Here is a 27,479-nt window from a genome sequence, read left to right on the forward strand (position 1 = left end):
CATAATTCATGTTAGTCCTTGAAATAATTTTCAACCTACAAATATTAACGGAACACTGTTGTGAACATTCGGATGCCACACTAAACTTTGTAAAATGATGTCGTTTTAGTTTTGGCATTCAAATAAGCCAAAAACAACATCTAAATGGTGCTTATTAAAATTTTACTTAACAAAATAAGTGATATAATGCCGTTTTTTAACTATTTAAATATCAAAACCAAACATGCATCATTTTACAAGTTTTAACGTGACATTTGATAATCTATAATAGAGCTCCATTAATATTTTTATACTAAAAATTATTTCAGAAACTAATATGAGGCATGTTTATAAACTTTGGAGACTAAATAGAGGTAACTAAAACTTCAAAGACTAAATTAAAACTCGCATGTAAATTCAGGGACCAAATTAAGTATTAACTCAATGTTGTTGGTAGTGTTTAAGAAATTGTCAATTGACCAAAAAATAAATAAATATTTTAAGTTTATTTGTTACGTGTAATAATTATCCAAAATATACAAATAGAATGTGGTAAAAAAAGGAACAATAATTTTCAAATTTATAAATCACATAAACAAAAAATCAATTTTCATTTAGAATATATGTTGAATAAAATACACATTAAAATATATAAACAATATATATATATATATAATATACATGACTATTTAACGATTAATTTTTAGTATATACATGATAATTTTTAATGAAAAAGTAACATAACGTCATAACCCTGCTAGCAAATAGTAACAAGAAACACAACATTGGCTATTGGCAAAGTGGTGCAATTGCAAAGACCAAAGAGAAGGTGACTCTTAAAAAGAAGAATGCATACATCAGCCAAGACCATGCAAATGGAAAATCTCATTATTGCAATGTGGGTTGTGTAATAATAATGGCCCACATGGGATCGTGTTAAAATCATGGTCCGTCACTACCCACATGCTGGTCCACGATACATATTCACTCATTAATCATAATGTTTTTCCCATAATCATAAAATTACATAACAACAGTTTATGAAAAATAAAATAAAATAAAATTACATGACAGTTCATTGTACATATGAAGAGTCCTATAATGTGAAATTAATGATAGCCAGGGTTTTGACTTTTCTTAACTCTCATCTCATCATCACTTGTCTTTTATATTTTTACTCTTTTGGTTTTAACCTTAGAGTTGTTGTGTATAGAATTGGAAAATTTTAAAAAGGAAGAGGAATGGAAAAGAGGGGGAAATGGATAGGAAGACTTGGTGATTTTTTTTTTTTTTTGGAATCTTTTAAAACTGCTAATTAGTTTGAATTAGGAATTGCAGTTAAATGAAGTTTTAGTCAGGGCAGAGGTAGATGAAATATTAGAAGGGATAAAAAATATTTACATAATAAAATAAGACTAAAATAAAATTTTAAAGAGAACTAAACTAAAATTTATATATAATTTATATGTAAAAAATTAAAATTAGAAAGATCATGGCCTCCTTTGCCACTATGTGGCTCCGCCGCTGGTTTTAGCAAAATATATCAAATCTATTGTATGTAAAGTTAGTGTAAGTTTATTTTTTGCTATGACCAACCACTTCTAAATCATAAGTAAATTCTATATAATGAGTTAATATTATCAACATGAATGACCCGCCTAAAAAAAATCTTCGTCACTCCCCATCTTTTTCATTCCATATTATATTGCTCTTCAGCATAATTGGTTAATTTTTATCAACTAAAAAAATTTAAGGCAATCATCAAACAATTATTATTATTATTTCACTCACATCGAATGTAAAGTAGCATATTGTGTAAAACCAATTTTACGAAAAAAAAATGAAAAGTTTTCCTGGCTTCAGGCATTAGTATTCTGTTTTCTACATTATTTAATTAGTAGTTAAGCTACTTAAACATGAAATTAAAGGTGACATTCATATGTCTTTTTGTCTTTTGGGTCAAAGTGGCATTCGCTACTGCAACACATCAAAGCAGTTCAATGTACAAACATCTTACGACTTAATTTGATATCATCTTAGTGGTTAATTCTATAGTTCACAATTTATACTTACGATCTGAAGGTCACATAAAAATAACTTTATCCTTGTCTTAATTGATATTTAAATTTAGCTCAATTTTACATAGTAGAATTATATATTAAAATTATAAAAAATATTATCAAAGTTTTACCAAGACTCAACGAGTGATTAGATAAATAAGAGAAATAAAGGTTAACCATCAACTACAATAATTAGTAATGTCGCATCGTTTTGGCAGTGCAGTAACCTCCTTTACTTTTCATAATCATCACAGCTGCATGAACTTTTTACCTATCAAATTCCATTAGTAACTGGCAAGACTAGACATCTCAACTTAATAACTGTAATTACTTGGCGCATAATCATTTTCTAAACCAAAAAGGTTAAACCAAATGCAAAGAATGAAAGGACAAAGTCCTTTTAAAATGCATGCCTCTTACACTTTGGACTATTGTAGTGCATTTTCCATTTATATTGCTTGATTCATTAACTGTTCCTCAAGAGTAGTAAGAAACTAAGAATACAAAGTATGTGTTTTGATGTGCAGTTGAAATTTTGAATATCGTTGCTGTATTTTTTAGTTTAAAGTTTAAAGGAATATTCTATGTAACTAACACATACTTCTCTACTATTATATTAGAATGGGTGTGAAGCTTATTCTACATAGACTTTATATCTAATTCAAGGGAAAAGATCTTTCAAAATCAAGAGATTAGTAAAATGATAAAACAAAAGTCGTCATTGAATTAGTATTTTTTATTATATGTGATTCCTACTACCTTGAAGAGCTTAATGCCCACTTTTTTAATATATCAATCTTCTTATTTTAAAAGAGCTTGTTACCGAATTCAATCTTGTTTAATAAGACAGTAAGACATTGTTTGATATATTGTTGGATATATGTATCATCCTCACCTTTTGGAACCAAGACTCAGCTGTTATAAAAACATGACACTTTCATGCAACAAAAGAAGCAATTTAAGGTGAAAATAGAATGAAAAAAGGAAGAGTCTGCCAAAGTACCAACTAAGGAAGAAAAAAGTTATTTAATAAACAATTCTTCAAATTGGCAGTTAAAAAGAATCAACCTCTCCCAGACAAGAGTACAAGACAGTTCTCCAACTTCATGTTAAAGATTAAAAATAAAGCCTTGAAATTCAACTCAAGGAAATGGGTGTATTAAAAAAATTACTATAATATGGTCACATTTTACCATATGAGAATGGTGATTCTGTTATAACGGCAGAAGGTTTGACTTATCAGTTTTGTCTGCAAACCAATACATTGAAAGAAAGATGTTCTTGTCTTGGGATCAAGAAACACATTCAACTAAACACCTACAAGATAGTCCAAACACAGTTTCCCCCATACTTTGACTTGTGCAAAGGTGCCTCTGAACCTAGTTGGGACAACCTTGCCCCTGCTGAGGTTGACCCTTTTGACTCCCCCCAAAATCTCCAACAGACTTTGTCTTACCTCAACCACTCCTAAAATAGCCCGTGAACAATATAGCTGTATACAATCCAGAAAGAATGGGATATGTAAAATCCAAGGATTCAAATAGGTTACCGGGTAATACTACGGTGAAGAGGAAAGTTGGGTGAAGAGTGAAGATTATTTGTTTTACGATAGAAAAAAAATATTAAAAACCATAAAAACATCTTATGAAATGCACACTTCCCTTAAACATTTAACTACAATCTTCATTCTTCGTCAAAGAAATTTCCTAAGTTACCACTCATTTTAGGAAAATTTTTATAGACTTGTGATATTTACATCCTCAATGGTTCCATTCACAGTGAGGGAATTAGTCCACATTCCCTGTGAAAGCATCCTCCAAACATATTTCAGCCCCTTTTTTTCACCTTTTTATTAGAGAAGCAAAAGTACTTTTGATAATAAGTAACAATTACAATAAGAACAAATTCAATTGACCTCCTCTAAAGTTTAGATTCAATGAAACTCATTGTGACCTACATATATTTCTCCACGTGAAATTTACCTTTTTTAAACCTACGTTTAGGGGGCAAGTCCAAAACAAGTAAAAACCTATGTTTTTTTTGTTTTTTGTGTTTTTTTTTGTGGGGGGGGGGGGGGTGTTACTGTTATGTTTATTTAGTGCTATATGTCACAAAATACAAATGTACAAAGGAAAGGTCAATGCATGGTTTTAGAGTAAAGAAAATTCAGGTGGATGTGGGTGTATTTTATACTTAAGAGTTTTTTACAATACATTGACAAGAATATTTTCCACTTTTGTGGTGAAAGAAATAAGTGGATGCAGTTAACAATGTTCTAACTTCTAACCTGAAGAGAAGGAGCTTTGGAAAAACATTTTAAAATAAAAATGCTGCAGAGGACACTGTAAGGTAGTAACTTTGTTACTAACGTCAAAGAGGGTCAATCAACAAACACATCATTCACTACTGCCTAAAGGTTTACCCAATCAAGAATTTCTAGAATGCCAAGTGTTCCAAACTTCAACAAACTGAAGTTCACTTCAATCATTTTCAGTGTCTGTTTCCCTTCACACAAAAGAAAAAGGTAGATATACCAGTCAATGGTTATCAACTACCATTGACAATCAATAAGACTAAGTAGGTCACTGAACACTAGGGAGAACAAAAAGGAAAATAAAAATGAAGCAGTTGTAAAAGTAGTCACATTACCACAGATATTAAGTAATCGAGTTCAATCACATTACATTACACAATTAATTTTCTACGTTTAAAATGCTCTTGAATAAACCTTTCTGCATGAGTTGGATACTTATCTCTAATGTATTCCTGAATGCACTTGTGATACGAGAAGTCAACCCAGCCACCATCAGTTCTTACAACAAAAAGGCACCTTGATTGTCTGAAATGAGGATGACGATCAACCTACAAGTAAATAGAATCATATAGTCAGCACTTACTGCCTACTGGATAGAGCCAGAATAGGTAATTTACAAGTAAATAATACTCATGTTAGAAATAATTGTTCAGTTTTAATTGTGCACATGCATTAAAAATTTGATTAAAGGAACATCAACTTTAGACTTTAGAGCAACTTATGTATATTTCCAAAATTACTCTGATGACATAACTTTAATTATTTGTTGCATTAAGAAAATAGTTAATGTTGTGTCCTAAGTATTCATAAGTGCTCCTTCAAAATGCATTAACATTGAGGAAGCAATGCAGTTATTAGCACTTGAGGAATCAGAGAGTAACTAATGCAAAATTGTTTATCAGATAAATTTGTATAAAAATTAATTACATCAAAACGTTTCCACGGTCGAATCCATTTTGAATTTGATAAATGCATTGCTTGTGAAGTATGTGTTCGTGTATGTCTTGTCAATTATATCTGAAAATGATCTGTAAACCTTATTATGACTATCCCTCATCGGTTGTCCGCAGATTCCATTATCCAGAAGTGTATCCACGACTTCCGATTTCTATCCTTATACCCGTAATAGGTATTGATATTTATCCAGATTTTATTTTCTCATTCTTGGTCGACAAAGTTGAAGCCATTCTATCAAAAGCCTGGCGTTGGTATTTCTTGTTTTTATTCTTTTTTTTTTTTGGACATTCTTGTTTTTATTCTTAGAATGTCATTGTCATCTACATAAAGGCCTAAGTTAAATGGGCTTGGCCTACTAAGTTCATGCATATGATAGCTTTCCATTAGTCAAAAGCCCAATTCCTTTAGATTGGGAAAGAAATAAGTATCCAAAGGAACATCATTAACTCCCCCGCCCTTCTAGTTAGGTTATCTTTTGGGCTTTAGCCCCATTTCAATAATAAATAAAAAAATGACCCCCACCCCCAAAAAAGGAGCAGCATTAGCACCAGCATCATCAATAGATTCTATCAAATTATTCTAAATATGAATTAAAATGTAAAGAGAGGAATATATATACACTTAGATAATAGGGTTATAAGTAACTTGGCATTTTGAGGACTTTTTACTTGCTTAGAAGACTGTAATATTGACCCCATTACTAATTTGCTATTCCTTAATGAGCAGTTTTCAGGCTGATTTCACATAATTAAGGACAAATGAAAGTGATTACAAAATATAAAGCAGATAATGCGATGGTATCATCAGTTTGTCACAGCATGAAGGATGCTGCATGGCTACCACAGATTGCAGAATCATCACCTATGAATCAAGTCAAACATGTATACTCAACTCTAGAACTTACCATAATGGATTCTATACCACTTCCAATCTTATCTTCAGAATGTGGATGGTATGGAAGAATCATCTCCTCTACAATTTTCTGATCTTCAACAGTCAATTGTGCCCCATCCTTGTACCTAGCATAGAAAATCAACGACATAAATATAATCATAGTCATTTCATGATGACACCACCCACATATTCAAATAGTAAACATGGTAATTCCAATTAAAGATGAAAAGACTCTTATTGATTCATATCAGACTATACGTTCGGGATCCTTATTTTTGTGCATTTTATTTATGGTTGTCTAATTAAGTTTTTCCACAAACTAGCAAAGTCTCTTTTGTTCTCTTGTTCCTTGCATAGATGAAAACAACAACAAAGTCTTATTCTATTAAGTGGAGTTGGCTATGTGGATCAAACAATGTGTTAGGTATCATGTATGCAGCAAGTCCATTTATATTTAGATTAATTAGATCTCTTTTGACTATCTCATTCAAAGTCCTTTTATCTCTCTCTCTCTCTCTCTCTCTGCTCCTAACCACAAATTTATCTTCCATCTGATCTACCATCCTGACTTGATACTCTATTGGTCTTCTCTCTACATGTACAAACTACTCAAGACGAAATTCCACCATCTGCTAATAGGTGTTACTCCGAATTTCTCTTTCATGTTCTCGTTCTTTATTCTATCTACACAAGGCGTTGCATTACTGCCATTCCATGCATAAAATCATTAATTACAACAGAATCAAACCAATTTCATGTATATTATATTATACATGCATTGTCTTTTCTTTTCTTCCTCTTTCCATCACAATGACTTACTACAAAGGTTCAGTTTATAAGTCTGATTGGTGTTTGAAACGGGAGTACAAAAATTGTACAATTCCTTTAGAAGATTTGTTACTTTACTTATCAGGAAGTTAATTATATATTTTATAATATTAAAGTGATATAACAAAGCACCCAAGTGATATAAAGTGTGTATCGTTTAGAAAAAACAATGCTTTCAGTCTATATCTTATTAAACATGAAACCAGAAACCGTTTATTAACAGTTCAAATGATGCATTTTACCCTCTAAAATGCAGCTTGCAAAGCACTCTAAAGGAACTTAATCACAAAGAAACTACTTATTTGTACTTGGAGAAAAACAAAAGATAGAACAAAGAGTAATCAATGACTGAGACAATATAACAAACAGAAAGAGTGCAAAGCTAAATAACAAGCATAGTTAGTTAACTACCTTGGAGAGTGAAGAATATCTTTGGTTAGTGTAACCACAGGCTCAATGTCCCTCAAAATCTCCTCTTCCTTCTCCTTCCACAGGGGGTCCGGGTTTGTAGTCGGTGTGGCGGCGGTGCACCACGCTCGATGCTGAGGCGGCGCAAGAGTGAAGCGAAGGTGCCGATGAAGCAGAAAATGGCGAAGAAGATTAAAAGGAGAAGAATTTCTCATAGCTGAAATTTTCGGGTTAATTGATTAATACGTGAAAGTGAAAGTCTCAATCAGCAGTGTGTTAGAACTGTCAAATAAGAAATGACAATGGAAACTGGAGCAATCGGGTTATCAATCCGAATCGGGTCGGGTTTTGGGGGGGGTGTTAGAGGGTTAATAATTGAATTTGGTTGGGCTCTATGAATTAGGAGGCCCATTTTGTTTCACGAAATTTTTTTTTTAAAATTCTATTAGCACGCCCTGACCAAAAAAAAAATTCTATTAGCACGCTAAAAATTAATATCTAAATCAGTTATCATGTATTTAACTATTTATTTTTAATCCATGACCCAAAAAAAAAATTATTTTTAATGTATATTTTATATTTTTATAGTGTTATCGATAAAAAAGTTTATAAAAATTATTATCAATAAAACATATTTTTTATGATTGTCTTCATCGTAAGTGTTATTCTGGTAGTTATGAAAGTTGTATATATGGTATCGAAAGCATTGTTTATTTGTTAAGTTGTGTAGTTTAATATTTAGCTTGATTTCCTCGTTGATGTGGATATTGAATCGAATTTATTAATAATATTATCTATTAGGATTTAAATAGAAAACTATAACGAACTTTTTATTTTTAATATGATGAAAGGAATTGTGTATACGTGAGTTATGGGAGTGTATGGTGATTTACTGGAATATGATGGTTGTTTAAGAGAAATCGAATCATCCGATTAGAGGTACTAAAAATCTTGGGTCTGATTTGTGTATTAACAGAAAATTTTGGGTCCAATTTCAGAAAACTCTAGATCCGATTTGTATTCCTCTCTCTCTCTGCAATGAAATCGGATCCTCCGATTTGTATACTTTTCACAGTTTTAAAAAATTTCAAAAATTATAATGTTAGGTATATCACCACTCCTACTTCCATAAACTTAAAAAAAGAAAAGAAAAGAAACTAAACTTATTCATTTGAACCTTTTTTTTTATGAATATACATAAATCAAAGAAGTTAGAGACAAATAATAATTTTTATTAGGTTCCCATCCAAATCATGTTTAATTGCTTTAATTATTCCAACTATCATTATTTTAGGATAAGCTCTGTTAGTTAGGAAAAACCAATGAGACCAAACTCATAATTCGGCATTATTCAGAATTATATATATATAAAACAATTGTTTGGAATACATACACTGTGTAATTGTTGCCACGTAAATATAAATAAATAGATTTATGACCTTTATTTAAACTTATACCCTCTTGAATTTTCCGCACTAGTTAATTTTAATGTAATTTTCAGCAAATCAAGGAGCATGCATAATTTTATTAGGATACGAAATTACGAATTAATGTCTCTATTATGAATTTATGATGAAGGACAATATAATGGCAGTAATAGGACTTGGGGTAAGCTAAGCACCATTTGAATCTTCTAGGAGTTTCTATCACTTTTAATTTTCTCACCATAAATTGAAGTTCGTGGACACAAAAAGTTTGACAAAAGAAAATTTGAGTCCACTCCACCCAACTTGCTTTAATGGTTTGATTACGACCGAGTTGGTATTTGTATTAATTGTTCTGCGCATATTTTCATATTTATTTAAGAATAAGAAACGCGAGTTTGATATAAGAGTTTAACCTTACATAAATCTTAGGGTGAGCACACATAGCGGGTACTCGATTATCCGTCCGAATACGAATCAAACTAATTAAATTGGTTCTGAAATCAATGGGTAATCGAGTTCAATCTGAACCAAACCGATAGTCTTTGTTAGTGATTGGTTTGGATATCGGTTATGGAAATGCAGAATCCGAACCAATCCACAAATCCGATCATATATTAATTAAATAAAAAAATAAAAAATATATATAGATTTTTTTATTAGGCAAAGATTATTTACTATTAATATGTTTGGATTTTAATGAGTTTAGTTCTTAACGTATTTGGTATTTCACATGTTTGAATTATTTCTATTGATGTTACATGTTTATTGTACTTGTTGAATTTTTAAGATAAAAATTTGATTTTTTTTTTATGAATTTCAAAGTTATCGGGTACCCAATTACTCGAACCGAACCAATCCGTTCTTAATCGGTTTGGTTTGGTTCGAGTACATATACAAAAAAACACAAATTCAAATCAAAAACCAAACTAATTATATTTTGATCGATTCGGTTATAATTTTATCATAAACCCAAACAAAACCGACCCGTACTCACCCCTAATAAATCCAAGCCTTTGTACAATTTTGAGCTTGAGAAAATGTATTCGTTTTATATTGTCTAAAAATATGACTTTTATAATAAAAGAGAAATAATATTTTCTTTTAATACTCCTGTATTATTAAAACTTCTAGATGTGTTTGTATAAATTTGAAAATTCAAAATTCAAGTCTTATTTTAGTCTTCTCCAGCAGCTGCGGTTGCAAGTTCATTTATAAAGTGACACGCACTATTGCCGGCGTTAACACTCAAAAACTCAAATGTCTTTGTCAATTTCATACTTATGAATCATCCAAAATATCATTCCACGCACTTGTTTTAAGTTTGATGCGTGATTTCCAACGAAATCTTGGCTGTTTTTCCCTTTTAATCCAATTTAAGTTCTCCAAAATCTATGTTTTGGGTATATACTTTTTAAGGGATTAACTAAAATATGTTATCTTAAGATTATTGGTTAAAAAGAATGAAATATTTTTTAATATATTTGATGTATAATATTTTTAAAAATTATAATTATTTTTTATTTTCTACCAAAATTTTTATTTGTGATATTTTTAATAAATATGCTTAAAAATTTATTAGCTTGAAATAAAAAAAATAATTATCATAAATTTAAACTCTCAATATTTATTTAAATAAAAAGACAAACAATTAATAAATCAATTCAAATTGATTTTTTGGTATTCCTAATCGAGGTTAATTTATTATAACATAATTATACTTGTATAGTTCTTATTGAAAATGCTTTTAAGTAATTTTTCTTTTTTATATATGTTGGGAAAAAAATTCCACATATTATTTCATCTTTTGAAATTTTAATTCTTTCATTTCACATTCAAAAAAGTTAAATCAATCTTATTCGTCTCAATTTGTTTTGTTTTCTTTCCTAACTCTTTTCTTTTTATTGTTTCACTTAATAAAAAGCTAATGTTTGACCATATCTTAGCAAGATTGTCCATATGAAAAGGAATATAATACACCACTCGTTTATTTTATTTATTTTATTATTATCATGGACGTAGAAATTAGAAATCAGCAAAGAATCGTTTTTTCCCCTTAATTTTCTTTAAATGCGTTCTTATTCTTAAATTCTTAAATACTTTTCTTAATTGTTGAATTCACTTGTACTACCCATACACAACACACTTAACAAAATTCTGAAAATTAATAGGAAACGCTGAAACATATGATTTGCATTTTCATCCCCACGCTAGTTTTGTGGGGCTATCCGCACTGTATTCTTAACTGTCACTGCCTCACTGGTGTGGATCATATGACCAGTCTCCACAGCAGCTACTTTATTTTGTCCGTTTTAAAAAGAAAAGTATATACTCTTCCCATTATTATTTTAATTTTCAAATTAGATAAAAGTAAATTTATTTAATATTTTGAGTTTTATATCAGACTCATATAATGAGTTACCATTTGTTCAAATTTGTTGGCATATAAATAACAGAATAACAACTAGGTGAATTCTACTATGTCTATAATTTGATGTCTAATTTTTACCTAAATTATTTTTTATGATAATTTTTGAATATTTAATAATTATTTATTTTTATATTTTTAAAATTAAATATTAATTTTTAACTTTTTTTTAATAATTTAGACAAACACTTTTACACACGTACCAATCACCTAACAACTATTTTAAAGATGTTTAGTGATTACTGCTTAGTTTATCTCATCACAGCAAACAGGAGACACAAAAATGGAAACAATAAAAAAAAGTAGAATGGAAACCGATTTCACATCCGCGACTGAAACTCTGTGAAACCCTCCAAACACAGCATTTCCGCATTTTAGCACACTCAACAAAAGAAAACTGAATAAAGACGCCTTCTTCTTCTTCTTCTTCTCTCGTAAGAGCGAAACCAAATATGAGTGTTAGTGACTGAGTTACTATCAATCTCGACCGTCCGTTTTCTCAGCTGATTTATTAAACCACCGCCGTGGATGGGCAACACAGCTTCCACGGCCGCCGCCGCCGTCGCTAGTCGCCGCGAGAGCGCCGCTGTTCAAGGAAACCGTTCCGGAATCTCGTCCAAGTCCAGATCTGTTTCTTCCTCGGTCTCTCCGATGATCTCTTCCACCGTGAACTCCGTTGACGACGACGGCGGAAGCCGCCGTGACTTCGTTGAGCCTGATTACATCTCCGATCTTCCCGACGAGTGCTTGGCTTCGGTGTTCCAGTCGCTAAGCTCCGCGGATAGGAACCGGTGCTCGCTCGTTTGCCGGCGGTGGCTCCAGATCGAAGGCCAGAGCCGTCACCGCGTCTCGCTGAACGCGCAATCAGAGCTTTTGCCGGCAATACCGTCGCTGTTCTCGAGGTTCGACTCCGTTACGAAGCTGGCGTTGAAGTGCGACCGCAGATCCGCGAGCATCGGCGACGATGCTCTCGTCTTAATCTCGCGGCGGTGCCCTAATCTCACGCGCCTCAAGCTTCGCGCGTGCCGTGAGCTCACTGACGCAGGCATGGAGGCGTTCGCGAAGAACTGCAAGGGTTTGAAGAAGCTTTCGTGCGGATCTTGCATGTTCGGATCCAGAGCCATGAACGCGGTCCTTGAGAACTGCGGTTCGCTCGAGGAGCTCTCCGTCAAGCGCCTTCGTGGTATTACGGACGCCGCGGCGGCTGAGCCTATCGGTCCAGGCACAGCTGCGCAATCACTTCGTACGATCTGCCTGAAGGAGCTCTACAACGGACAGTGCTTTAGTTCGCTGATTCTCGGCGCAAAGAATCTGCGAACCTTGAAGCTTTTCCGGTGCTCTGGTGATTGGGACAAGCTATTCCAGCTCATCGCGGAGCGCTCCGCGGGCGGCAGCGGTGCTCCTAGCATCGTAGAAATTCACCTCGAGAGGCTTCAGATTAGTGATGTTGGCTTGCAAGCAATTTCTAATTGTTCGAATTTGGAGATTTTGCACCTTGTTAAAACCCCTGAGTGCACCGATGTAGGCTTAATTGCTATTTCTGAGAGATGTAAGCTTCTAAGGAAGCTTCATATAGATGGTTGGAAGGCTAATCGAATTGGTGATGAAGGTTTAATTGGTGTTGCTAAGGGTTGCCCTAATTTGCAGGAATTGGTGCTTATTGGTGTTAACCCTACGAAATTGAGTTTGGAGATGTTGGCTTCGAATTGCTTGAATCTAGAGAGGTTGGCTTTGTGTGGGAGCGATACAGTTGGTGACCCTGAGATATCTTGCATTGCTGCGAAATGTGTGGCTTTGAAGAAACTTTGCATCAAGGGTTGCCCTGTTTCGGATCATGGGATGGAGGCATTGGCTAGTGGATGTCCAAATTTGGTGAAGGTGAAGGTGAAGAAGTGTAAGGGTGTTACATCTGAGGGTGGGGATTGGTTGAGGCAGATTAGGGTGTCACTTGCAGTGAATTTGGATACTGGCGATACGGATCATCAAGATGCAAGTGCTAGTGATGGTGGAGCACAGGACAATGGATTGGAGTTTCCTCCAATGGCTGCCCATAATGCCGGAGGAGCCGGAGGAGGTGCATCAGCCGGTGTTGCTTCGAGTAGTACCGGTCGATCTACTTCATTTAAGTCGAGGTTAGGGCTTTTGTCCGGGAGGAGTTTAGTAGCTTGCACTTTGAGAAAGTGGACTGGTGGTAACACCAGTGCCCGGCATGGTTAGAGACAGAATAAAAAAGGCATAAGCAAGAACCCTAGTCTCTGACCATCTTTCATTGTTTTGTGTTTGCATCACTTGATTCTCTTATTTTCTTGTATTTAAAAAACCTGAAATTTATGCTGTGTGATGTTAACTGCCTCCTTCTGAATTGAATCTTCATAGTCGGAAGTGACAATCACATTGCTTTTGATTTCTTTCTGTTGGTGTACTAGTTGATGCTTTACTTGATTTGATAAACTCATTGACTTGTCCCCATATTCATCATCCATCTCATATACACGTTCTTAGGTTAATACTGCATGCTAAAACATGGTATGATAAATTGATCACATACTGATACATTGCTGGGTTGTTCATATCGTTAAACAGTCTTTTCTCTATTTTAGATTGAAAACTGCAGCATTTAATCATTTATAGTTCATGCTAGTTTAGGGAGACGGAGTTTGATAGTTCAGATGCTTCATAGTGAATGGCAAAAGAAATTATTTTTGTTGGTTATCTCAATGGATGAGTTTGTATAGGAAAACATTAGCAATGCTAAAAAAGAATGTTCTATTACAATTGCAGTTTGATGTTACCCATAGTTTTAACTTTTTAAGAGTGTTTTTGAATTTTGATGCTCCTTTGTGATATGGTTATAAGCGTGTGATTTGGCTTTGATTTGCCTTCTTGGGGACAAAAAATTTGAGAAATCATGCACCAAATCGATTCACAATTGCATCACCATTGAATGCGGTTGATTTGCCTTGCGGATGTTATAAAATGGGTTACATTTTTTATTAGAATCCAGTGGTTGGGTAGATATGAGCCAATGATGCACCCGTATCTGTTTAGTGGTTAGTCAAAGAGACAACCTAACTTCAATCTTCAATTATTGTTTTGATTCACCCCTTCTTACCCCGAAGCTTTATTAGGTCCTTGATAAGATATTGTAATCTAAGGCCAAACAGGGAAAAAGGGATACTTCGTGCACATGCATATTGCAGCAATTCTATTTTATTTCGAGGGCTGTTTTGGTCCTTCATGGTGACTACACTGCGGCAATCACATGAACTGTTTGTTGATTTTCCTTTTTGCGGGGTCAATAAAAGTTTCTGTTGATTTATTCAACTATATTTTTGCCTTGTGCATTTTATTTCTTTATCTAGTATCTGCTTTCTTTTTACTTTATTTTCCAACTTCCCAAATAATGGAATACCCCCCCCCCCCCTTTTTCTTTTTTCTTTTTTGAAACTTACTGATCAAAACATTATTTAATTGTGAAGTTGTGGTTGGTAGTCGGTACCATGGATTTCGGGATTAGATTTTGGGGGTAGTTTATAACGGAATAAATTTAGTATAAACAGAATTACAGAAGTCTACCGGGTCATATTTATTGTCACACACATACACATGTATATTACTGTTGAGGAATAAATTTGGCAATGATCGAATTAGTTTTTGAAAAATAAAGTTTTCTAAATTTGGCTCTAAAAAATTTTATCAATTACATTAATCATTTAAAAATTATAAATTAATCACCTTTGTCATTTCATTAACAGTTTTCATAATGTAAAATATTAACTAATAGTAAAGAGACAAAGTCATCTCTATTCAATATCAAGAATTATTTTCTCTTACATTTGTGATCAAGGGTGAGAAATTCAGAGTGAAGTTTCATTCTTCTATTTAGAGTTTTAAGTGTTTAACATATACTCTAAGAGCATATTTTCAACGTATTGAATATATAATCGAAATTCACGTTCCTAATTGAGGGGACCCAAGTTTCCTATTTAGCATATCGTCTCATTCAAATCATTCTCATTTCTTGAATCGTACCCGCGTTCCCTCAAATCAAATTTCTTCAAAGGTACGTTTTCGATCTTCTGTATACGTTTGAAAAATTGATCCGCTATTATATCGATTTCTAGTTGTGGAAATCGAAGCTGAACGTGAGGGGCAAGTGTAGGATCATCCATGGCTAGTCAAAAAGGCAATTTACGATTCCAACTTCCAAGAGGCACCATATGGAGCACCATGAGCATATGGAGCACGAACACAAACTTCAATGACTAGAAAATGCTGATATATATAGATACATCTTGCTAAAAACATTCCACCCAATGACCCAAATCTACCAAAACTGAACAAGGAAGAATACTTTACATAGAACAGTAATTCATTTCAGTATCATGTTATGTAAATCACAGGAGATGATGGAAAATCTTACAGTGGTTCTCCGTGTACAAGGGAAAGAAAAATGTCTCCTCAGGCTTGAAGAAGGTCCATAGGAAAATCATATATCAAGCTATGAGAGTCAGAAAGCTATCTAAACTCACTTCAGAAAGGCTCAACTAAGGGTCAGATTACCTTGTATACCAAGAGTGGTGTATAAAGACACATTGAATTCAAGCTGTGTTCACTCACAATGCCTCCTTGAGATGGAAGGTTCTAGCTATGTTCCTAGCGTGGTCATATTCGTTGAGGTCGACAAGTATTTTCTTTAACCGGCGGGCTAGATGACTTGTGTCAGTCTCGGCTGCATTTCTTCTCTCTAAAATCCTTGCAAGTGACAGCACATAAGCCACCATGGGCTGCAATTTGTGGCTACAATAGGTAGAAAAAGAGAAAACACACACCTTTAGATTGTTGACGAGAAAAAATCAATGACAGACAATACACCAATTGCATGTGTGACAAAGTTAGATACAACGTATGATATCAACATACCTGCTGTCTCCAACAACACTTGGGCCAGCCCAGACCCCAGATAGGGAAGCAACGACACGTTCTGTTCTTGTTATTGCGTCATGAACATTTTCCGATATGCTTCTAAAGTGAGGTAGAACTTTTCCATACAAAAGCTCGTCAAGGGCAAGCTTCTCTAATACTGACATTGAAAATATATCCTTCCACAAGCAAATATTTCTCAATAATCTAACAGACACTCCAAACCGATATGCTGCAACTCCTGCAGCATCTGGAACAGCAGCTAGTACTAATGGACTCCAAGTTGGGACCTACACAGCATACAAGATGAAAATTAATTTATCCAATGCTTATCTTATATATCCTCCAAGGCCAAAATAGTTAAAAAGAAATGATCATTCAGACTAACCCCAAAAAATATATAATGCAGACTGGCAGAAAGTAAACAAGGAACATATGCAGAGAGTTCAGTTTTGAGGAAAATGAGATACATGAAAATGTACTTTCTAACTACTTTGTCAATATGAGCTTTCTGAACATACCATATGATTAGCAACAGCATCGGCCAGACGTGTACGAATGGAAACCAGCAAATCTGCAAGGGCTTCACTTTCATGTGACACATGTTGCACGACTAATTTTGTGGCAGCAATAGCATTTATGGTTTGCTGCTGACTAAACATGTCCCAGCAATGGGAAATTTCATAATGCAGAATAGGCAGTGCAACCTTTTCCACTAGATTTGGGACAAGTTCAAGATCAGCATCATTTTCATCATGAACAAAATCTTTTCCATCGCCAGACAAGCCATAACTGAACAACAATTTATACCTGTAGATAGAGAAGGGGAAGAGAGAAAACATATTAGAGATTGATGGAAGGAAAAAGATGCATAGCATCCTAATACAATCAAGTTAGGGATCAAAATTAAGTGACTAAGGAAATAAGTCAAAGGGGACTCCAGAATACCCCCGAAAAACTTCAAGAAAAATATAAGAGTAAATGGTCAACTTTGTCCCTGAAAAATTGCTTGTTCTTCAAATTAGTTCCCAAAAGATTTTTTTTTAATCAAATTCGTGCTTAAATATTTTAAGTTGGTCACATTAATTCTTCTGTCACTTCCTTTGCTCATGGAGTCAGAGTTTACTAATATAATACGTTAAGTGACGCCACAACACACACCTAACCATCCTAGTTGGGTGCTAACATGATAAGTTTATAAAATTAGATCAAATCCATCTCAAATTGAGGGATTTTAATGCCTCAAGGTCCCCTTCAATTTGGGGTTGATTTGACCTAATTGTATAAACTTGTCATGTTAACAGTTAATTAGAACTGCCATGGGTACGTTGTGATTAGTGTGGTATCACTTAACATGCCACATCAGCAAATTTTGACACCATTAGCAACAGAAATAGCAGAAAAACTAATGTGACTAACTTAAAACCTTTGTAAGGACAAATTTGATTAAAAAAATTTTCGAGAACCAATTTTGAGAACGAGTGAGATGAATTTGACCATTCAATCAGATAAGTAATAAAAGAAGTCAATACCATTTCATATTTTGGAAGTCTAGTCCCTTACGAAGTGGGTCCCACCTCAGCAGTTCCAATCTTACATATGGAGAAAAGATCAATGGAAGACTCAATGAAATATAAGCATCAGCATAGCTTGAGGAATACTCTTTTTTCCATTCTTCAAATCTTCTTTTGACCAAAGACAGTTGACCATATTCCTCAGAGGCATCACTGAAAATCTCATCGGCAGCCTGCAGTACCAGATCCTGTTGTGACTGATATGCTTGGCTTTCGTCACCACTCTCATCAGTGCTTGATTCACCCTCTACTTTATTATCATCCAATTCCATGGATGACAGTTTTTTAGAATCAAATGCACGAGACCTCTTGCGTTGTTGACGAGCCTCAGCCCTCACTTTCAATTTCATCCGTTTCTCAAGATTTAAGTCTCTACCAAATTCATCTAACTCCACTGGAAGATCTTTTTGTTTTCTTATAGCCGCAAATGCATCCTGAGCTGCACTTTTGGCAGCTTCAACATTGTTACCTTTCCTGCTTAAAACTGACATTGCAGCCTTCACAGCTGCTTCTATCTCCATCATTTCATCATCATTATTAGCGGCTCTTCTTTCAAAAACAGCTGACGCACGATCTTCATGAATTTTCTTCATTTGCTCTTCAAGTTCTTCAATGTAAAATGCTTTATGCTGAAAACAACAGCAGCAAATAATCTTAGTTAAAGCCCAAGAAGTGATACCCTCAAAAAGGCATTTATAAATAACAAGCAGACAATTCAGTTTCACGTATTTAATATCCAGCAGAAAGAAAATACATATTCATTAAGTTTATAAGAAGTATCAATGCAATGTAAATTTTTAACTCATGAACTTATTTCAGTACTTAATCTTATATAAAACAAAGGTCATGATAAAATACCCACTAAAATAAAGAGGGTAGAGAACCAGAAAAACTCTGGCTCAAGCTAGGTTCTGTACAGAAAGATGAAGCACATTAGGTGGGTGAATTTGATATTTATGCACACAACATAAAAATAACAAGGTCAGTCAAATATTCCCTAAAAAACTATATCCAAAAACATTCTAGACTACTAAAAAAACTATTTTATGGTTGACCAGCTGATTTGGAGGCAAATATTAGAAACAAGCACTCTGCTCTGAGCCCATAATAGTTAGGATAGAGATATTCGTTGACATACATGATAATCAATTAATCATATGAGCCCAACATAAAATATATCCTGTAAAGAATTAAAAAATGTGCCAAATGTACTCATGAATACAACCAAGATGGGCATAGTGAAGAAGCAAACGAGGCAGAACTAGTGAAATGAAATTAAGGAAAAAAACAAAACTCTACGACCAACAGTGACCAATCTCTTTCTGCGATACATATATATATCATCTACATTTGATTGTGAAGGATGAACCAAAAAAGAAATTAGGAGACAGAAATGTGATTACCTGTAAAAAATCACATATATTGGTGACATAATTTCGGAGCCTTTGCATATACCTGTACTTCTCATCAGCTAGCGCCAAAGAGTTTTCAAGAGTAGTAATATTCAAAAGGGAGGCAGACAGATTTTCATCAGTTTTATTCAGTGATGACACTGTTCTTGCATGAGACTCCTGCCATCAAAATCCATTATAAGAGAAAGTTTGGCAAATTTCATACTAGACCAACTCCCATATACAAGGCAATTAACAGATTATATCCAAAGGCTATAAAAGTATGCAATAATTTATAATTTATCCATATAGACATTAGTCCCATATAAACACATCAACACAATCATGCTTCAAAGAGTAAATGTTAAAGTGATGTGCACCTCACATCAGTGTCCAATACATGTCAGAAATGCAAACACACCGTCAAATTGGTGTGTATGCTTCATCGTTCGTGGTGAATAACAAAAGTGCAAAACAAAATGTTAGCTTAAAAGGATGCATCACCAAGAGCTTAACATTATTCACGCACATTATATGATTGAATAGATTAAAGAGAATATGATTCAGTCAATTAGCTCGCGTTTATGATAAAATTCACATTCTTGTCTTAGATTGGGGCCTCCATTCATGCTCATGCCTCAACTCTTAGAAAAACACCTTGGGCAGCTTCCACGTCATCAATTGTGTACAAAGAAGTAACAAAAATTTCCTACATAAAGAAATTCAATGAACCACTATCCAATATTCTAAGCTTGTCGTGCTTCTAATTAGATTATATACCCTAAATCCAAAATTTCCCCATATCAAGCTAATCAGACAATAGATATAAACAATGAAACATGACTAACTTTCATAAATATTGATCTGATTCATCCAATCATAAATATTGTAGTAAATCAATCCAAGCATAGCCATGTTAAAAGCAGTACATACATACCCTAAGCCTCTTCACATTATCCTGCAAAGCCTTTTTCGTTCTCTCAGCTTGCTGAGATATGGACCCAACATCCAAAGCCGGCGTAGCTTCAATGGCTCCCCCAATGCTTGGGCTCACTGAAACCCCAGGAACCGTGCCATACACGGTTCCAACCGAGGGACCAATAAACTTGTGCTGCTGTTGCTGGTGCTGAACTTGCACAACAGGAACATTAGTGGCAACCCTACCTGACCCTTCGTCGATTCTCTTCCCCAACCCTTTCCGAACCTGCTCCTCTTCCCACATCTTCTCCTCCTCATCCTCCTCATCATAACCATAACCATAACCAACATCGTCATCACCCTTCTTAACTTTCAACCTCTCATCCACATCCGCATCCTCAAACACACCCTTCTTCCCAGCATCCTTCTTCTTCTCTCCAAACATCGCAATCCGGCCACGAAACTCCGGCTCCTCGTCGCTCAGCCCCTCTGCCTCACCGTGATTACTCCCCCCATCCAACGAGATATAATCCGGCGCCGCGGGACGAGCCTGCCGGAGGCGCTCCCTCTTCGCCCTAATTGTCTTCTCATCCGGAATAACAGAATCCTTCCCATTCGCCGCAATCCCTACGGCGGCCAATTTTGCCTCCATGTCCTCCTGCTCCCCTCCGGAATCCGAATCCCTAGCAGCATCGGCATCCGAACCTAACGGCTTGACGAGTCCCTTGAGGACAATAACAGGCTCGGAAGAAGGCTTCGGATCCGAACCCGAACCCGAAGCGGAAGCACGAGAGGCACTGCTGCTGCTAGTGACTAAGGTTCTTGTGTTCTTCTGGAGCTCACGAAGGGCTTCTTTGGTGTAAGTTCCGGCTAAGGGTTGGACATTGGAGGGTACGGACGGAGAAGAAGAGTGAGCGATTCGGTCCTTGAAATTGGTGATTTTATGGGAGGAGGAGGAGGAGGAGGGCTTGGCGATTCGGGAGGAGGGTTTTTCGGCGGCGGAGCGGTGGGTTTTGGAGGAGGCACGTGAGGGGGGAGCGTCAGCGTCGTCGCCTTCGTCGTCGGCGAAGCTGAGGAGCTTTGGGGGCTTTTTAGGCTTGGTGGTGGTCGTCATGGCGGTGGTTGAAGGTGTGCCGTCGTTGGCATCGTCATCGTTGGGCTCGGTGGCGCGGCGGCGGAAGTTCCGTGATCTGGCGGAGGACATAGCGAGGGTTGCGGCGGAGGAAGTATGGCGAAAGGGTTGAATGGCGGTGTGGGAATATGGTATGAGTATACACACAACTGACTACCAAATCGAACTCCAAAACAATTTTGGAGCTGAAATAAAAATCCTTAAAAAATATATAAAATATTATACAAGGTGTCTCGGTACGGGTTGAGAGATGGGTCGGAAATTTGCGGGTCGAGGCGGATGCCGAATCACCTGAGTGGAGCAATGGGGTACGGTCAAGTCAGAATAGATCTGAGAGATATAAAGTGTGTGGAATGAATGAATACCTGGAAAGACCTGAATCCTCTATTTATAGAAGATGGTAGCTGTCTTATCTTATCTTATTTGACTAAGATAAGGGTGACGTTTAAATTCGAAAGTTGGTTAGTAACCTTAGTAAGTCGGTTCCTGACCTTCTAGAAGGATTTGGTGGATCGGACCCGGATAGCCGGATTCGGGGACTATCCTGAGTCATGGGATCCGTTGGGGCGGATCCGTAACAAATATAGAGTGGTATAATTCATCAAGTCCGAAAAATTAAAAAGTGGTATAATTCATAAATAAATGTTATGAAACAACATTTTCCAAATTTATTTATGATTGGACTATTTTTGACAAAGGTTATTTATCATTTTAAAATTTCTTTTTAGAATTTGTTTTTGGTAGTTAACTCTATTTTGTTTAGTGTAAAGAATAAAAAATTGTTTTCAAAGTTATTTGATGTCATAAAAAAAATGGTCAAATAGATTAGAGGTATCACATTTTTTATGAACTGATTTCATGCCATAAATGTGTTTGGAAAACAGGGTAATGTTACTTATAATATTTGATGGATTGAGTTGATATTACAATTTTTTCGAGAATTAAACTGACATTACATATATTTTTTAGAAACTAAATACTTTAGATTATAACTTATTAATCTATGGAATAAACATAATTTCATTTTTTGACATAGATTTACAAAGAGAGCTTAAATCTTAATTAACAATGTACCTAAAAAAATAATTAAACTTTTAAAAAAATGCAAAGCTATACTAGCCAGTAACACCAGTGTTTGGTTCAGTTTTTTTTTTTTTAATTTATTTATCAAAGAGAGAAGTTTACTCATTGAGAAGAAAATTAATAATCAAAGGTTTTTGGTTGCCAGCCAGCTGAGCTGGTAGTTGGTGATTTGTGTTTTTATCTTTCATGAATGCCTTACAATAGTCCATGTTTAAAATTTTAGGGTTCTGGGTCTTCAATGCTGCTTAGATGTATATTTCATATAATATTATATTATATGAAATATTATTTTAAAGTTATATCAGTGTTGTTCACTTGTTTGATCCTAATTATACAATACCTTATAAAAACTTGTTGAAATGTTAAAATTGCATTAAGTTAATACCAAAACAAAAAGATTACATGAAATCAATTGAAATACCCAAAAAAAAATATTACATTACTCTCCGAAATTACCCATTTAAGTCCCCCAGTTACCCATTCTAAGTTGGCTACCTTAAGAATCAGCAGTTGAAAAAAGGTAAATGTTCAAAAGGGTCAATTCAACAGTGATAAAATTCTGAGTATGGCTTCAAGGACGTAGCACCTGTTGAAAGATGAACACGAGGAACTCTGAAGTAGCAGTATACATGACTTTGTATAGTTCTTCTATTTCGTTTTCTTCTCTTTCTCAGTGACCCTTGGCTTTTGGTAGAACAATATCTGGCTTAGGATGGTGAAATTTGTAGCAACACCAATTGCGGAACCCATTACAACTTCAAAAGAATTAAGGAAACAGTCACAAATACATAATTAAGATACGAATGCAGTACTGCTAAAGAGTTAAATTAAAAGACCACCAAAAACATAAATATTGAAATGAATTTGTTCTAATGTAACACCGTAAAAACCTTCATATGTTCGTTTGATAAAATAACACGAACAGTATAAAAATCGCTTTGATGGAAGTAACAATAATAATGACAGAAAAATTTATTAGTTGGGGGGGGGGGGGGGATAAAGGAAGCAAGGATACCACTTTTTGGTGCATTTTCTTGGAGGCTTGTGAATACTCTAACTGCAACATATATAAACATAAACATTAATTTGCAAACAAAAACAAACTATAAAGAAAATTTCCAAAATGACATAAACAAACTATAAAGAAAATTTCCAAAATGACATACTGGCTTACCCATTGAACCTGCAGAATTCATCAAAGAAGTTAAGAAGCTGAGCTCCCCTGTACTCCTGTTCTGCTCAGAGCAAAGAAAATAACAAATATGAGGAATAAGAATGTAGAAACAAGTCTCAACTTAGATAATTGACAAGCATTATAGATTAAACAATACTATGACAAACGCAGAAGTGTAAAATGAAAATCATATCATCAGAGATGAAAACATCCTAGCCTAGGAATAGTAAAAGCACGCAGTTTTCTTCAACATGCAGGAAGAACGGGAATATAGATTAGTCAAACCAAAAACCCTTTTATGAAAGCTTCAAGTGAATCATCAATTCATCGTGCAGTGCAAAGTGCACAATGAAGGAAACCATTTACTCAATGCCGCATAGGAAAGAAGTTGGGGAACCAAACATCACAATCATATATGCATGAATGTAAGTAATGCAACTAGGTACATTCTCTAGTATTGGAGGCATATAAGGCGAGCCTTATGTTTTCACTTACAGAAAAGTTTTTCAATATTTGAGGGATTCTGGCAAAGAGAAAGATCGCATGCTGGGATGCCTACAAAAGACCATACCCACATCAGGAATATTGGACATGGAGTCATCATAATTTCATAATTAAGAAAAAGGCCATGATGTCAACAGCCATGGAACAGTTTATCAAAGATTTAATTGGTGAAAATTTTCAGTAACATCAGTAAATGCATGTTGAACACTCACATACAAAGCCTCAAAGAGAAAAGGATCAATTTGACCAGCTAAGATAGTCGGTGCTACAGCACAATATCTGTAAACCAATGAATCAAGGAATTGGTTGACTATAACTAATGTATTGCAGAATGTAAGTATAAAAACTCTGTTTCTGCAAGCAAGTAGGATACATTAATGCTCGGATCCATGTTGTGGTACGCAAAGGTCGAGAATAGTAGTAGATTATGGCAACCAAAATTAAAGCTGCATCAGAGATAAACAAAGGAAGCCTGTTAGATCATTTCAAGAAACAGAAGTGCAGCACAGCTATTCCCGACTAGAAATAGAGCTGTACAAGTTGCATGATCAATAGAGCATGTGACACTTGTGCAAGTACTAATTTCAGAATATCGATTTCTGGTGTAAGATTAATCGAAATAATGAGCAAAATGGGGTGAAATTACATATTTTGGAAACAACGAGGGATAATCTCATTGCCCCAAATTAAGAAAATAGGTATCCCAACATTTGAAACATAGAGGGACAGTTTCATACAAAATCTGAGATACAAGGATAATCAACCACATAAACATGTAAAACAAGTTCATTGTGTGGGGGAAATGAGCCCAAAAGCTTGATGCAGATTTTAATCAGCAACCAAATAATCATTTCTGATAACACAATGCTAATAGTTATATGGCATAATCTAAAGTTGAATGGAAGAATGATGATAAATATATATAAAGCATAAAAATAAGTAAAAATATACAAAACGTTGGTTCACCTTGGATCAACAGAAACAACAGTTCCCCATAAGCAGAGAAGGGAAGCCCCTTGTGGAGACAGTAAGCCAGTGCTATGGTATAACCAACAACCTCAAGCTCGAAGGATATCATGCTAAGACCTCTCACACTCTGGTGCTTCAGGATCTTCATAATCTGCATGAACACAGGAATCGCACAAACAAAACAACTCCGTTTACAACAAAAACATAATAAATAAGTTTAGCTTAGCAACGTGCATCATCATCATCATCATCATATCTTCAACAACAGCAATAGCAACTAAGCCTTGTTCCACTAAGTGAAGTCAGTTATATAGATCAAACAATGCCAGAGTGCTCTATATTTATTCTAGTGTTAAAACTATGTATATTTAATTCTGTTTTAATGATTTCCTCTAGAGTTTTCTTAAGTGCCCCTCAACCTCTAGCTATAAAACTACTCTCCATTTGATCCACTCTCCTATCTAGAGCCTCAACAAACCATCTCTGAACAATTGCAACCCACCTAAGATGATATTCTACTATCTTTTCTATACTCGCCATCACCACCCGAAGCTTGCACAAAGCAATTACTGACAATCATAGACCAACATCATTTACCACACTCAGCAAAATCAAGAAACCTAGCTTAACTCTGAACACAATTAGACAGATAAGGCAAGTTCAAACCGAAGAAAACACATATTTAACAAAACACTCGAATCAAATACAACAGGTTAGTTATGAACTCTATGACAGTTATGCCAACTCAGCAGCAAGCATGCAGTTACAAACAAAAACAGTTAGAACTCCGTTACAAAAAAAAAAAAAAAAAAAAACTCGATCTCCATCTGTTCCTCACTTCGTCACAACATTTCCTGATTCGTCTCATTTCTAGCTCAGATAATTAAGGAAACCTAAGCTTAAAGTAATCAAAGAACGATTATGGAAGAAATCCCTAAGATTCAGGATTAATTGACCTGAGGGAGCTTAACGGTGGTGGAAGCGGCGACGATGGCGTAGCCGAGGAGCTTGGAGATGAGAGGGAGGAGGCAGTCTTTGTGAGGGATGGTTCCATGGCGGAGAGAATTGAGCGCGCAGCTGACGTCAATACCAATGGCGGACAGATATTTTTCCATTTTCACAACTGACTCAGTCTTCTTCTTCGGTTTCTTCCGATTCGTATCTCTCTCGCTCTGAATCTCTCCGATCTCAATCCACTTGAAGAGTTTCAGGGATCCATTTTCCATTCAATTCTTCTTTTTTAACTTTTATTTTTTAAATTTTGCTTGTTGTTATTATTTTTTTTAAACAAAATCATAATTAGAAAAAACTAAATTAACTAATACCCTAAATAATTTTAAATAAGAGTCAAAAACTAATATTTTCAATTTTTCAAGATAAAAAAACATTGAAGTTAATATTTTTTTCATGTTCTTGGCGAAATTCTTTCGTCTAAAAAAAATAAGTATAAAAAACTAATATTTAATTAGTTAATATTATCTAAATTTGTCAATAAATTATAACTTAAATGAAATAATCTTTCCATATTCACTTAAGAGGTTGCGTGTTCGAATTTCTCTATCTTTAATAAAAAAAAGCACTATCTAATTTTTAATTATGATTTTTTTTTACTTTTTTTTTTAGAAAAATTAGTGTTTAGAGTTAAAATTTAGAATTTAGAGTTTAAGTTTAAAATTTAGGATAAAAAATTAAAAAATTAGTTGATATTAATTAAAAAATATTTAGTTTTTTATTAAATTCATAAAAATATAAAAAAGGATTAAATTGAACCCTGAAAAATCCTCACTTAAACCCTTTCTTCTTTAATGTTAGTTGAATTCCATTATTGAACAATATTGAATATGTTATAAACATGCATGTTTAGCTTTAGACCACTAAAAAGAAGTAGAAGTATATATTTCTTTTTAGTTGTCCCATTAAGAATAGCATAATATTTTTGAATGTGAAGTGTGATCAAATTAGCTATAAGATAATTTATATTATGAATTATGTGACTATTTTTTATACTCATTTTAAATTTAACATCTTATTGTTATAAAATTAAATATAAATTATAGTTCAAATAAGAACCATATCTATTTGTTTTATGATAATATAATAAGCTAATTAATCAGAAATCATTTCAATGATGAATTCCTTTCTCTCTCTCTCTCTTTTTTTTTTTTTTTTGGCATTTGGTGAAGCCTTTATTGGTAGTTTGGTACATTGCATCCACCAATTTAGAAATAATGGAAGTTAATTAGAGGATTGAATGGGCAAGCTGCCTGAAAACTGGGGTATACTCTTTGGGCCCATATTTGAAGTATTATCTATCACTCCATTTACTTGCCCATCCAACAGGGTGCATCATTCACTCCATTGTTGATAAAAAAGGTCCAGCTTGTTGACCTAACATTAAAACTGCATGGACCAAACTAATTTGGATTAATCAAGTGGTCAGTTGATTCGTTTATTTAAATAAATATTTGGGGTTTGAATCACGCTTTACATATGCAGTAATTTATTGATAAGTGGCAGAT

General features: G+C 34.5%; 4 protein-coding genes across 5 annotated transcripts; 1 reads left to right on the top strand and 3 right to left on the bottom strand.

The window, feature by feature from the left end:
* Positions 1 to 4,472: 4,472 nt before the first annotated feature.
* Positions 4,473 to 7,783, bottom strand: LOC112756093 (protein DCL, chloroplastic-like). The gene is made up of 3 exons (XM_025804521.2): positions 7,444 to 7,783; positions 6,215 to 6,329; positions 4,473 to 4,901 (listed from the first exon to the last, which is right to left on the bottom strand). Exons 1-3 carry the CDS (start codon positions 7,653 to 7,655, stop codon positions 4,725 to 4,727), a joined length of 504 nt encoding a protein of 167 aa, XP_025660306.1. The 5' UTR covers positions 7,656 to 7,783; the 3' UTR covers positions 4,473 to 4,724.
* A 3,407-nt stretch (positions 7,784 to 11,190) lies between these two features.
* Positions 11,191 to 13,747, top strand: LOC112756095 (F-box protein At1g47056-like). Its single transcript, XM_025804523.3, has one exon. It carries the CDS (start codon positions 11,821 to 11,823, stop codon positions 13,507 to 13,509), a length of 1,689 nt encoding a protein of 562 aa, XP_025660308.1. The 5' UTR covers positions 11,191 to 11,820; the 3' UTR covers positions 13,510 to 13,747.
* Positions 13,748 to 15,554: 1,807 nt separating this feature from the next.
* On the bottom strand, positions 15,555 to 21,882 carry LOC112756094 (transcriptional repressor ILP1-like). Of its 2 annotated transcripts, XR_003179155.3 has the most exons (7): positions 20,118 to 21,882; positions 19,193 to 19,360; positions 17,748 to 18,418; positions 16,737 to 17,025; positions 16,216 to 16,505; positions 15,856 to 16,092; positions 15,555 to 15,758 (listed from the first exon to the last, which is right to left on the bottom strand). XR_003179155.3 is itself a non-coding variant. In XM_025804522.3 (6 exons), the coding sequence occupies exons 1-6, from the start codon at positions 21,300 to 21,302 to the stop codon at positions 15,909 to 15,911; spliced, it is 2,787 nt and encodes a 928-aa protein (XP_025660307.1). In that variant the 5' UTR covers positions 21,303 to 21,882; the 3' UTR covers positions 15,555 to 15,908. The 2 variants fall into 2 exon arrangements, 1 of the variants encoding a protein (XP_025660307.1); XM_025804522.3 differs by having other exon boundaries at positions 15,555 to 16,092.
* Positions 21,883 to 22,664: 782 nt separating this feature from the next.
* On the bottom strand, positions 22,665 to 26,401 carry LOC112756096 (mannose-P-dolichol utilization defect 1 protein homolog 2-like). The gene is made up of 8 exons (XM_025804524.2): positions 25,917 to 26,401; positions 24,958 to 25,111; positions 24,365 to 24,437; positions 24,204 to 24,270; positions 23,983 to 24,042; positions 23,488 to 23,548; positions 23,329 to 23,370; positions 22,665 to 23,068 (listed from the first exon to the last, which is right to left on the bottom strand). The coding sequence occupies exons 1-8, from the start codon at positions 26,184 to 26,186 to the stop codon at positions 22,962 to 22,964; spliced, it is 834 nt and encodes a 277-aa protein (XP_025660309.1). The 5' UTR covers positions 26,187 to 26,401; the 3' UTR covers positions 22,665 to 22,961.
* Between the last annotated feature and the right edge of the window lie 1,078 nt (positions 26,402 to 27,479).

Source organism: Arachis hypogaea, chromosome 6, assembly GCF_003086295.3.
Source record: "Arachis hypogaea cultivar Tifrunner chromosome 6, arahy.Tifrunner.gnm2.J5K5, whole genome shotgun sequence".
Taxonomy (NCBI): Eukaryota; Viridiplantae; Streptophyta; class Magnoliopsida; order Fabales; family Fabaceae; genus Arachis; species Arachis hypogaea.

Excerpts from the sequence above, each read along its gene's own strand:
- LOC112756093 (XM_025804521.2), bottom strand. The coding sequence starts at position 7,655 with ATGAGAAATTCTTCTCCTTTTAATCTTCTTCGCCATTTTCTGCTTCAT. Across the intron at positions 6,330-7,443 it reads GATATTCTTCACTCTCCAAG|GTACAAGGATGGGGCACAAT; the intron begins GTAGTTAACTAA and ends TTTCTATGCTAG. Across the intron at positions 4,902-6,214 it reads GTGGTATAGAATCCATTATG|GTTGATCGTCATCCTCATTT; the intron begins GTAAGTTCTAGA and ends ATTTACTTGTAG.
- LOC112756095 (XM_025804523.3), top strand. The coding sequence starts at position 11,821 with ATGGGCAACACAGCTTCCACGGCCGCCGCCGCCGTCGCTAGTCGCCGC.
- LOC112756094 (XM_025804522.3), bottom strand. The coding sequence starts at position 21,302 with ATGTCCTCCGCCAGATCACGGAACTTCCGCCGCCGCGCCACCGAGCCC. Across the intron at positions 19,361-20,117 it reads ATAATGTGAAGAGGCTTAGG|GAGTCTCATGCAAGAACAGT; the intron begins GTATGTATGTAC and ends TTTTGATGGCAG. Across the intron at positions 18,419-19,192 it reads ATATATGTGATTTTTTACAG|CATAAAGCATTTTACATTGA; the intron begins GTAATCACATTT and ends TGTTGTTTTCAG.
- LOC112756096 (XM_025804524.2), bottom strand. The coding sequence starts at position 26,186 with ATGGAAAATGGATCCCTGAAACTCTTCAAGTGGATTGAGATCGGAGAG. Across the intron at positions 23,371-23,487 it reads GAATTCTGCAGGTTCAATGG|TTAGAGTATTCACAAGCCTC; the intron begins GTAAGCCAGTAT and ends TATATGTTGCAG. Across the intron at positions 23,069-23,328 it reads AGAAAATGCACCAAAAAGTG|TTGTAATGGGTTCCGCAATT; the intron begins GTATCCTTGCTT and ends ATTCTTTTGAAG.